Genomic DNA, 12,929 nt, shown 5'->3' on the forward strand with positions numbered 1-12,929 from the left:
AGTGGCCCCAAGTTCAGTAAAGTTGGAAAGATATTCACAGATTCAGACTTCCAGCATCAATAGCTCATTAGATATAGGTTGTCAAAACATAAACGGTGCCTCTTTTCCATCATTATAAGGTACACAATGTGCTACTTGATATAACTGGGCTTGTAGCACATTGTCTGCCTTGCAACAATGGGAAAGAGGCACCGTTTATGTTTTGACAACCTATATCTAATGAGTTATTGATGCTGGAAGTCCCAATCTGTGAATATCTTTCCAACTTTACTGAACTCAGCTCATCATTTACAGTGAAAACATCTGACAGCAGAGACGAGTTCAAAGAAAACATCTGGTTTCATTTGTAGAGAACTTTATTGTTCACAGATCAGAGACAGAACAGAAACACAGAGTGAAGTTTATTGGTTTGAGCAGAAGAACACTGGACAGGAAGTGGATCAGCAGATGTCCAACCTTCAGATGTCAACATCAACACAACCTGAAGAACATCTGGAAGAACTGAAGCTGAAGATCAAAGCTACCAAGATACACACATCCACCACACACTGATGACATCATCATCCCCCACCAATCAGCTGCACTCGTTTCCTTTGATGAGGAAGAAGGTTCCAGCTGCCACACCAAGCAGACCGATGGTCAGACCGATTCCACAGAACGCTGCAGGTCCAACACCTGGCTGGGTGGTCTCCACATCTGGATACAGAGACACAGAGACATGAAACATCTGGATACAGAGACACGAAACATCTGGACACAGAGACATGAAACATCTGGACACAGAGACATGGAACATCTGGATACAGAGACATGAAACATCTGGATACAGAGACATGAAACATCTGGATACAGATATACAGAGACATGAAACATCTGGACACAGAGACATGAAACATCTGGATACAGAGACATGAAACATCTGGACACAGAGACATGAAACATCTGGACACAGAGACATGAAACATCTGGATACAGAGATACAGAGACATGGAACATCTGGACACAGAGACATGAAACATCTGGACACAGAGACATGAAACATCTGGACACAGAGACATGAAACATCTGGATACAGATATACAGAGACATGAAACATCTGGACACAGAGACATGAAACATCTGGATACAGAGACATGAAACATCTGGACACAGAGACATGAAACATCTGGACACAGAGACATGAAACATCTGGATACAGAGATACAGAGACATGGAACATCTGGACACAGAGACATGAAACATCTGGACACAGAGACATGAAACATCTGGACACAGAGACATGAAACATCTGGATACAGAGACACAGAGACATGAAACATCTGGATACAGAGACACAGACATGAAACATCTGGATACAGAGACATGCAACATCTGGATACACAGACATGAAACATCTGGACACAGAGACACACGCAACATCTGGATACACACACGTGAAACATCTGGATACAGAGACACAGAGACATGAAACATCTGGACACAGAGACATGAAACATCTGGATACAGAGACATGAAACATCTGGATACAGAGACACAGAGACATGAAACATCTGGACACAGAGACATGAAACATCTGGATACAGAGACATGAAACATCTGGATACAGAGACACAGAGACATGAAACATCTGGACACAGAGACATGAAACATCTGGACACAGAGACACAGAGACATGAAAGATCTGGACACAGAGACATGAAACATCTGGACACAGAGACACAGAGACATGAAAGATCTGGACACAGAGACATGAAACATCTGGACACAGAGACATGAAACATCTGGACACAGAGACATGAAACATCTGAATACACAGACATGAAACATCTGGATACAGAGACACAGAGACATGAAACATCTGGACACAGAGACGAAACATCTGGATACAGAGACATGGAACATCTGGACACAGAGACATGAAACATCTGGATACAGAGACATGAAACATCTGGACACAGAGACATGGAACATCTGCATCATGTCTCTGTGAGCAGCTGTGTTGTGTTCAGGTCTCTGTTTAAATAAAGGTTCTTACCCCACATTCTGGTCAGTGGCTGGTCCAGGGCCAGATGTTCTACTGAACAGCTGTAGATGTCTCCCTGCTGTGGGATGAAGTCCAGTCTGGAGATCTGGGTGAAGGAACCGTCTTTGTTGGGGAAGGGAACGTTGATGCTGGTTCCTTCGGTCACCTTCTCTCCGTTCTTGGTCCAGGAGACTTTGACAGGAGCCGGATAGAAACCAGAAACATGACAGATCAGAATGTTCTTCACTCCCAGTTCCACTTTGTCTCTGTTGTAGATCATCGGGTTGGAAGGAGGATCTGGAACACAGAACGTATGGTTCCATTATAACCTTGGTTGTCTGTTATCCTGAGGCTATTTCTCCACTCCATCATACATTTCATATGTACAGGTAAGTCTATAACACCCTTATGAGAAGATGGGATGTGATAAAGCATGAATTTTTCAATGTACATATATTTACAAACCAACCAGGATGAGGTCCTGCATGATGTAAAGACCAGACCTGAGAGAGAAAAGCTGAGGTCACACATATATATGTATATATATATATACATATATATATGTATACATATATATACATATATATGTATACATATATATGTATATATATGTATACATATATATGTATACATATATATATACATATCTATATATACATATATATATTCGGATATATATGTATGAATTTTAGGATCTCAATATAAGTATTTGTATACCACCGTCACGACCGACTATTCGGATATTCGGGTCCAGCCCGATTGACCACTAGGTACGGACTTCATCAGAAAATGTTAGCAGCCTTCGCCAAATTCACCTGCCCCAATTGTTTGAGCAACCCATATGCCTGAACCCCCAGAGCAGCCCTAAGGAGACAGTGGCAGGAAAACACCCTTTTACCACGGAAAAAACCTTGAGCAGAACCCGGCTTTTTATGTGGGGGAACCATCTGCTGCTGGCCGGGCGGGTTGAGAGGAACAGATAAGATAGAGAGATAGAGATAGAGGGATGGAGGTAGAGGTAGAGGGGTGTGTGTGTGTGTGTGTGGGGGGGGGGGGGGCAAGGAACATAAAACAGACACACACACATATATGTATATATATGCATATTTACCTGTAGAATGTATGAATATTTAATAGAGAACAGTAAATTGAACTAATAATCATCTGAGCTGATGATCAATAATCAGTTTATTGTTTAAATTAAATACAGCAGGTATTTTTATATCTGATGATAAGACAGTTTTAACTTCAGACAGTTAAATTCACTGAAAAATCACCTTAGTTCCATCAGGAATATGAAGAACACATTTAAATGGTGTTGATCTTTACCTTTCTCCAGGGGAAGGTCCTTCATACCACGACGACTGACATTCAGCGCCTGTTTGCACATCTGTTGATTAGCCACAGCCTGTTCATAAGCTCCTGGGTAGGTTATATGATCTATGAAGTCTGGCTGAGGCTCCACTCCTCTCTGATTGATGAAGTCTGCATACCAAACCTCTTCTCTTTCCAGAGTGTACATGTCCTCTCCATCAGAGTCTGAACATCCAGTGACAGCAAGATCTTCATGTTGAACTGAAGAGAAAACACAGAAACTGATCAATAACCTGAAACACTGATTGATTATTGATTAGTCCTATCTGTAAACAGCTTGTTTATCCCCTCCTCTCTGTAAACAGTTTGTTTATCCCCTCCTCTCTGTAAACAGTTTGTTTATCCCCTCCTCTCTGTAAACAGCTTGTTTATCTCTCTGTAAACAGCTTGTTTATCCCCTCCTCTCTGTAAACAGCTTGTTTATCTCTCTGTAAACAGCTTGTTTATCCCCTCCTCTCTGTAAACAGCTTGTTTATCTCTCTGTAAACAGCTTGTTTATCCCCTCCTCTCTGTAAACAGCTTGTTTATCTCTCTGTAAACAGCTTGTTTATCCCCTCCTCTCTGTAAACAGCTTGTTTATCTCTCTGTAAACAGCTTGTTTATCTCTCTGTAAACAGCTTGTTTATCTGTCTGTAAACAGCTTGTTTACCCCCCTCTCTCTGTAAACAGCTTGTTTATTGATCCCTCCTGTCGTAAACAACTTGTTTACCCCCCTCTCTCTGTAAACAGCTTGTTTACCTCTCTGTAAACAGCTTGTTTACCCCCTCCTGTCTGTAAACAGCTTGTTTATCCCCTCCTGTCTGTAAACAGCTTGTTTACCCCTCTCCTCTCTGTAAACAGTTTGTTTATCTGTAAACAGCTTGTTTATCTGTCTGTAAACAGCTTGTTTATCCCCCTCCTCTCTGTAAACAGTTTGTTTATCTCCCTCCTCTCTGTAAACAGCTTGTTTACCCCTCCTCTCTGTAAACAGCTTGTTTATCTGTCTGTAAACAGTTTGTTTATCTCCCTCCTGTCTGTAAACAAACTCACCGTCAGCAGAGACCCCGAGGACCCAGCAGAGGATGAGGAGCAGCTTCATCTTGGTCAGCAGCAGTCTGACTGTTGAACTGTGGATCTGAAGTGGATCAACTCAAAGTGAGTCAAAGTGCAGCAGCAGCTCTGAGTCCCAGAGCACCAATCACAGAGCAGAGTCAGCAGTTACCGGGCAGACTCTCCCAGCAGCATCCAGCTGAGTTCCATCAGCAGAACCGTTCATCACTAAAACACTAAGTTTAGCTCAGCAGCTGTGGTCTTTGTGACAGAACCAGACTGAAGGTGTTGGACATCTGCTTTCCTCTGCAGTGGAACAACAACACAACGGTTCTCCTGTTGTTCTGGAGAACTTTAGGAACACTTTGGAGCCAGAGACTCATCAGAGACTTGATTTCTAAAGTGAAGAAGTGAAAGAAAACCTGTTGCTGACTGCAACTCATTTCCTCTCTAGAAAGACTGATGTGGAAAAGAATGAAAGCAGAGAATCTTGTGACAGCAGATGGAATGTTTCCAGACTTTCTGAGGACTTTTCTGAGTTGAGGACAATTCTGCTGCTCTTCTACTTCCTGAGTCTTTTCACTGAAACATCAGCAGATATTTCCAATAATCAGCAGACTGATCAATAATTAGAGTGTCACATTAGTGGAGGTTCAGTGTGAAGCCGCTCAGTGATCAAACGCTGCTTTTAAAGTCACTGTTTTACACTGAAGCAGGTGAGCTCACCTGGACAGGTGAGAACCAGAGAACCCAGTGATCCCAGAGGATCTACTTTCCATCCACCACATGATGCCTTCAGGCGTCTCTGTCAAACCAGGAATTTACTGCAGCGCCTGAATGCAGCACAAAGTCCCCACAGTTTATTTCACCTCTGCAGCAGCAGCCAATCAGAAAACAGAGCAGCTGCTGAGTCATCAGTCACCAGGAGAAGCTTCTACAGTCTGGAGGTTCCATCTCAGTTTAGAATGTCTAAGAACTGGAACCTGGTCTGGTCCAACGTTAACATCATCAGGTTCTACTGACCTGTTAGAGCGTAGAATAGAATAGAATAGATCATAATTAGAATAGAATAGAATAGAATAGAATAGAATAGAATAGAATAGATCATAATTAGAATAGACTAGAATAGAATAGAATAGATCATAATTAGAATAGAATAGATTAGAACCAAACAGAATAGAATAGAATAGAATAGAATAGAATAGAATAGAATAGAACAAAAACAGAATAGAATAGAATAGAATAGAATAGATCATAATTAGAATAGAATAGAATAGAATAGAATAGAATAGAATAGAATAGAATAGAATAGAATAGAATAGAATAGAATAGAATAGAATAGAGTTTTACTGCAGTTTGAACAGGTACAGTGGAATTCTTTGTGTGTTTTTTGAGTCGACTTTATATACAGGAAAAAATAAAATAAAATAATGAAGGTCAGAGCTGCAGAAATACAAAAAAGTCTGCATTCATATTAATAAAAAAATAAAAATCAGTTTGTATAAAACATAGTTTAGAACAGAAACCCTGAGAACATATTTAGTGATGTTCAGACTTTATGTAGACCATGGAAAGGACATGATGGAGGGTGTGAGGAGATGGGTGATGAGGAGGGGGAGGTGGGGGAGGAGGTGGGTGAGGTTCTCAGTCCTCCAGTAGGTTGTAGAAGGAGCTACCTCCTCCTCTCCTCAGGGTTCTGGACCACCAGTCTGATGGTGGAGGGACTAAAGCTGTGGTTGAAGAGAACCTGGTGAGGTCTGATGTTCTGCAGGTCTCAGGTTCTACCTGAGTCCACCTGGACAGATCGGGATCTGGTTGGTCCCTGAGGATGGTCTGGGTGTTTGCAGAGTCCATGGAGGGGAGGTCAGAGCTGATGGTCCTCTCAGCAGATGTAATGACCAAACTCATCCAGGGAGGTGTTGGAACCACACAGCGATCCTACTGGAGAAGATGAAGAACCCTCTGGAGTCTCAGGTGAGGATCTGAGTCCAGCTTCTCCAGCAGCTGTCTGAGTTTCTAGTCCAGTTGAGGTTCTCTGAGATATGAAGGTCAACTTGTTGCTGTCAGTGACCTCCACCTCATCTTCTTGATGGTGAGAGGCTGCTGAGAGGGGGAGGTCCTCCTGACGTCCAGGATGAGGTCTTTGGTTGTGTCTAGTTTAGAACAAGATCTTTTTCCTTTCCATAGATGATGATCTTGTGAACCAGATCTCCTCTAATGAGGCTGAGGATGGTCAGATCATCTCCATACTTGATGGAGTTGTTGTCCTAGGTGGAGGACCAGTAGGGTTCAGGTTAACTTTAACCCTAACCCTACTGGAACCTCAGACAGACCTTCTTTACTGTCTTCACCACCTGTGGTCTGTCTGAGAGGAAGTCCAGGATCCAGGTCCAGGTGGGTCTGGGTTCTCCCAGGTCTACCAGTTCAGTATTCAGCTCCATGGTTCTGATGGTACTGAAGGGTTGGAATGATCCAGGAACAGTAGCTGAGATGTTGAGGGATGGATGAAGAACCACTGATCTGATGGAGTGGAAGGAGAACTGAATGTTCTACTGAGTCCACAGAACCACAGAACCTCAGCAGTTGTATATGATCATAGTGTGTAGAGAATGGTTCTTTAAAGAACCCCTAAATGTACCCCCAGAGAACCATCAAAGAACTGTTTAAAGAAATGGTTCTTTGATGGTTCATATTTGCGGGTTCTTTAAAGAACAGTTTGAAGAAAAGGTTCTCTAAAGAATCTAGTTTTACTAAAGTTCTTTGGAGCACCTTTTATTGTGAGTAAAGGAACCATTATTTCATTGTTCTTCAATGGAACATTTGGGGGCTCTTTAACAAAAAATTTGAAGAAAAGGTTCCTTGAAGAACTTGTTTTTACTAAAATTCTTTTGAGGACCACTTATCGTTAGTAATGATAAATGGTAAGTATTTATATAGCGCTTTACTATACCTGAATGATACCCAAAGCGCTTTACATTATACATCACATTCACACACTGATGGTGGAAGCTGCCATGCAAGGCATTAACCACAACCCATCAGGAGCAGGTAGTGGTTCGGTGTTTTGCTCAGGGACACCTGGACATGAGCTCTCCAAGCCAGGATCGAACCGGCAACCCTCCAGTTACAAGACGGCCACTCTACCCACTGAGCCATGCCACCCCTATGTAATGAAAGTAATGACAGCATTCTTTGAAGGTTCTGGAAACATGTGGATGTTCTCTAAAGAACAGAATAAAGAAATGGTTCCTTAAAGAACCTATGTTTGCTAACGTTCTTTGGAGCTCCAGTTATAAGTGTAAGGGAACCGTTCTTTGATGGTTCTCTGGGGGCACATTCAGGGGTTGTTTAAAAAACCATTTGAAGAAGAGGTTCCCTAAAGAATTTAGTTTTCCTAAAGTTCTCTGGAGCACCACTGAGAGTGTGTGAAAGAACCATTCTTTGATAGTTTTTGTAAAGAGCCTCTTGCTGAAAGTCTCTTTGTGGAACTTTAAATGGTTCTTCCAGCTGTTCTAGATCTGAAAGATGGTTCTGTCCTGCTGGTGACATGGTGGACTTCTCCTGCTGCTAATAGACATTTGTTCCCCGTTCATGTTCCTGTCTCTGTTCTCGGTTTATGATGTTCTCCAGTGTGTTCCATCTGCTCTACAATCGTTGAAGGAGGTTCTAGTCCTGAACTGTTTTTTCTCTGTAACGGACTCCAGACGGAAGAGAATGGAGCTGCTAGCATTAGCATGGCTAATCCTATCTAGCCTATGCATCCAGTGCAGTACTAGCATTAGCATGGCTAATCCTATCTAGCCTATGCATTCAGTGCAGTACTAGCATTAGCATGGCTAATCCTATCTAGCCTATACATTCAGTGCAGTACTAGCATTAGCATGGCTAATCCTATCTAGCCTGTGAATCCAGTGCAGTACTAGCATTAGCATGGCTAATCCTGTCTAGCCTATTCATTCAGTGCAGTACTAGCATTAGCATGACTAATCCTATCTAGCCTATGCATCCAGTGCAGTACTAGCATTAGCATGGCTAATCCTATCTAGCCTATGCATCCAGTGCAGTACTAGCATTAGCATGGCTAATCCTATTTAGTCTATGCATCCAGTGCAGTACTAGCATTAGCAAGGCTAATCCTATCTAGCCTATGCATTCAGTGCAGTACTAGCATTAGCATGGCTAATCCTATCTAGCCTATGCATCCAGTGCAGTACTAGCATTAGCATGGCTAATCCTATCTAGCCTATTCATTCAGTGCAGTACTAGCATTAGCATGGCTAATCCTATCTAGCCTATGCATCCAGTGCAGTACTAGCATTAGCATGGCTAATCCTATCTAGCCTATTCATTCAGTGCAGTACTAGCATTAGCATGGCTAATCCTATCTAGCCTATGCATCCAGTGCTATGCTAAGGGGACTATGAGCACTAGCTGGCTACCTTACAGCTACAGGTTACTGGAACTGTTGGACTGTCTAGTTCTACCATCTTCAGACTACTGAATGACATAACTGAAGAGATACTCTGGCATCATGGAGACGGTCCTCGTTGAGGTAGGAAGACCAGACAATGGGTCCAGAGAGCTACAAAACTTCTGCTACCATAGATGCTAATCTGCAGCCCCCACTCCCTGAAAAATAACCTGTACTGATCTGCCTTCATCGCTGAGGCATTCATGAACTCCGTGAGTCTGACTCATTGATTCTCAGAGACTGGGCTTGGACTTACAGACCAGACAGTCTCATACACCTGGACAGTTGTCCTCAGGTACGTATGGACAGAGATGGACACTCTGGGAACAATCGGGGTGGACGATGCATCTAGATCAAGGACAGGTCCGTCTTCAAGTCAAACCAGAAACAGGAAGTGTGGAGCTGTGGTCCAGGACAGAAGAGAGGAAGTGAAAGAAGCTTCCTGTCTTCTCTGGACTTTATGAGTTTAGAAGCTAATATTTCTCTGAGAACATTCACTGTCCTACTGTCCTGGTGGTTTTATGGTCCTGGAGGTTCTTCTCTAGTCCCAGACTCATTCCTCCCAGAGACAAATGGAGAACTTTGACTTGACCTCGGTTCCAGTTAGAACCTCGGATGCTCTGTTTGTGTGACCAGAGGAGAGTTCCAGGTTCATGTTCTACCTGTGCAGGTGAACCTCCGTCAGTGAACACACCTCACCTGTCTGACAGTAGAACAGCTGATCAGGTGGTTCCGTCCAATCAGCTGTGAGAACAGAAGGTGTCATCATACTGGTGTTGAGGTGAAGCAGACCAGTAGAACCAGTAGAACCAGCTGGGTTCTCCTGCAGACGTTAAACTGAGGAACATTTATTAAATATCAGTCAGAGTCACATTAAAGAGTTTTTATTGATTTATTTTTATTGATTTAAAACAGAGAGAAAAACTCAGTTTAGAAATCATCAGACTTTACTGTGATGAAGAATCCATCAATAATCAATAACATCTTATTATTAAACACCTGCAGAAGGAACCAATCAGAGACAAGATCAACATTTACACCAGATCCACTGCTGGTTGTGTGTTTTTGTGTGTTTTTTTTAGTAATCTGTGTTGGTCTGAAACCTGAACTCAGCGTCTGTGGAAAGTCCCGACTCTTCCACTTCCTGTTCAGTCAGCAGCCAATCAGAGAACAGCTGCTGCTGTGTCATCAGTTACCAGGAAGCTGCTTGTTGAACAGACCATCCAGTACTTCAGTTAAAGTACTGCAGTAGTAGAAGTACTGTGACTGTATTAAATATGTAGAAGGTCTGGTGTTCTAGAGAACAAACAGCTGGAATGGTTGGTAGAACCTCAGAACTGGACTTTACAGAGTTCTACTGTTCTTCTCTGTGACCAGCTGCTTCATGTAGAAGTTTAACAACATCTGAGGAGGATTTTACTGGAAATGATCCTTTTAGTCTGAACGTCTAGAAACTGGATCCTGGTCTGGTCCAGCTTTAACATCAGGTTCTACTGATGGTGGAACCTCAGCAGTTGGAGAATCTAAAGACTTATACCCGATCTGATCCACCGCCAGTCCAACAGCCAATCACAAAACCTGCTGCTGATGACTCACCAGTCGCCGGGAGAAGAGAGCAGCTGCTGGAGGACCTCAGAGCAGAGACGGAGCTGAGACGCCCCCTGGTGGAGAACCAGGATCTGAGACCTGCTGGAGAACCAGGATCTTTGACGCCCCCTGGTGGAGAACTAGGATCTGAGACGCCCCCTGGTGGAGAACCAGGATCTAATGCCCCCTGTTGGAGAACCATCCAACAATTTGAGTCTTCAGATCTAGAAGCTGAGCTCTCAGGACTCCACGTTTAGAACCTTTATTTCTAGACAGCGCCAACTGCTGCAGTGGAGGATCACTACAGTGAACAAGTTCCAGTTCTAAAGGAGGATTTCACTCAGAATATACTTTAAAAGCTTTATTGAAGGAGTATTCCACACAAAGTACTACTTCCTGTCCAAGTACCTCTAGTTTAAAGGTTTATTCAAGGAGTATTCCTCACAAAGTACTACTTCCTGTCCAAGTACCTCTAGTTTAAAGCTATATTCACGGAGTATTCCTCACAAAGTTCTACTTCCTGTCCAAGTACCTCTAGTTTAAAGGTTTATTCAAGGAATATTCCACACAAAATACTACTTCTTGTCCAAGTACCTCTAGTTTAAAGGTTTATTCAAGGAGTATTCCACACAAAATACTACTTCTTGTCCAAGTACCTCTAGTTTAAAGGTTTATTCAAGGAGTATTCCACACAAAGTACTACTTCTTGTCCAAGTACCATGAACTACAATGTCAGTGTCTTATTTCTGTCCAGCAGAACATTGTTGTCTTTTAAAATCCATGTCGTTGCCTTTAGATTGATCACTCTTCATAGACACACAGCTGGGTCCTAGTCCTGGTCCTGGTCCTGCTTCTGACGGATCCTGGTCCTGGTTCTGGTCCTGGTCCTGCTTCTGATGGATCCTGGTCCTGGTCCTGGTCTTGGTCTTGATCCTGGTTCTGATGGATCCTGGTAGACAGAGAAGAAATCAGCAGCTCATGTAAGTCCAGCACCAACCAGCCTGAACCTGCTCAGATCAGAGGTCAGATCTTTATGGTTCTCCTATGAGACCCAGAACCAACCCTCCCAGTCATAAACATTTGATTTCTCTACTACAGGGGTATTCAACTAAAATTCAAAGAGATCCAGTCAGAGAAAATGTATTAAAGCAAAGGTCCGGAACATCATAAAGTCTAACTTCAATTAGTGTGATATATGTTGATGTAACCTAGAAGTTTTATTAGCGTGTGCATGTAATCAATACTGACTGTCAAATCAAATAAATTCAGTACGGTTCAAGAACATTTTGACAACATTTATTAACAAATAACTTTTGATATAACTGTACATCTTAAAATTAAGCGCAGAACTTGAAAAAATAATGACTAAACAACCCGAACCAGCTTATATACATCTTTAACAATACCTAAATCTCAAAAAATGTAAACAATTGAACACTTTAACATTTTTTTTCCTGTCTTGTTACTCCCCTTATATCCCTGCTGCTTAATGGGAGAACTGAGCTGCAGTTTGCTCTGCCAGTATTTTTTGAATTGTGTATTTTGAATTGTGGTCTGAATGGTGTCAGGGTCATTCTCAAACACATTTGGAGCTCATTGGTCAGTCTGGAACCATATTCAGTTTTGACTATGTTCATAGCTGAGAAAGGTGCCTCCAGCTGTATGTTGAGCCAAACATGGTCAGCATGTGCAGGACTATTTCCCTCTCGGTGTCGCTTTATTCATTTCCTTTTTTGTCTGTCCCTCACCTCTCACCTGTTTTCTGAACGCAGAGCTGTGATGTTTAGCAGCTGCAATGCAGAGACTTCATTGGCTGAGTAGTGTCATGTGGGATGGCTGAACTCGTACGTAATTGGTCTGTGTGTTTCCTGAGCTGATAACTAATGACGTAAACACTGGGAAAGCTGTGCCGGTAAAACAGAAGCCACCGGTCAAATTTAAAATCCCGTTACAATTTACTGATTACAGGTCCGGTCTGTATAAGACGGCGTCTGGGTCCAGATCCGGACCGCAGTCCGCCAGTTAGTGACCCCTGGTCTACCAGAACAGTCAGTCAAAAACTCAACAATTAACCTGAAAGACTCCATAATAAACTTAATATTTAACCTGAAAGACTCCATAATAAACTAATAATTAACCCTGAACCTGAACTTAGACCTCCTTCCAAAGCCTCACATCAATCTGGAAACACCGAGCAGCTCATTGGTTGACGTCTTCTCAGCTGTTCTGTGAGTTCTCAGATAAAGTCTTGAACATCCATGTAGACGCTGAGGATGAAGCCTTTAGTTCCTTGTTAGACTCTCCGTGTTTTCATCACAGCCTCCATCTTGTTCTGACCTCCAAACCCAACATCTCATTAGTTTTCTCCAGAACCCTCTTTAATGAGTTCATTAATGTTTAATGAATGTCTGGATTTACAGTGATGGACTTCTGGGTCCAAACAGA

The 12,929-nt window shown here is 42.5% G+C and overlaps 1 protein-coding gene across 1 annotated transcript; it reads right to left on the reverse strand.

Moving 5' to 3' along the window:
* Positions 1 to 382: 382 nt before the first annotated feature.
* On the reverse strand, positions 383 to 4,579 carry LOC111563420 (mamu class II histocompatibility antigen, DR alpha chain-like). The gene is made up of 4 exons (XM_023262488.3): positions 4,427 to 4,579; positions 3,353 to 3,598; positions 2,036 to 2,320; positions 383 to 696 (listed from the first exon to the last, which is right to left on the reverse strand). Exons 1-4 carry the CDS (start codon positions 4,473 to 4,475, stop codon positions 575 to 577), a joined length of 702 nt encoding a protein of 233 aa, XP_023118256.2. The 5' UTR covers positions 4,476 to 4,579; the 3' UTR covers positions 383 to 574.
* Between the last annotated feature and the right edge of the window lie 8,350 nt (positions 4,580 to 12,929).

Source organism: Amphiprion ocellaris, chromosome 23 (genome assembly GCF_022539595.1).
Source record: "Amphiprion ocellaris isolate individual 3 ecotype Okinawa chromosome 23, ASM2253959v1, whole genome shotgun sequence".
NCBI classification, from domain to species: domain Eukaryota; kingdom Metazoa; phylum Chordata; class Actinopteri; family Pomacentridae; genus Amphiprion; species Amphiprion ocellaris.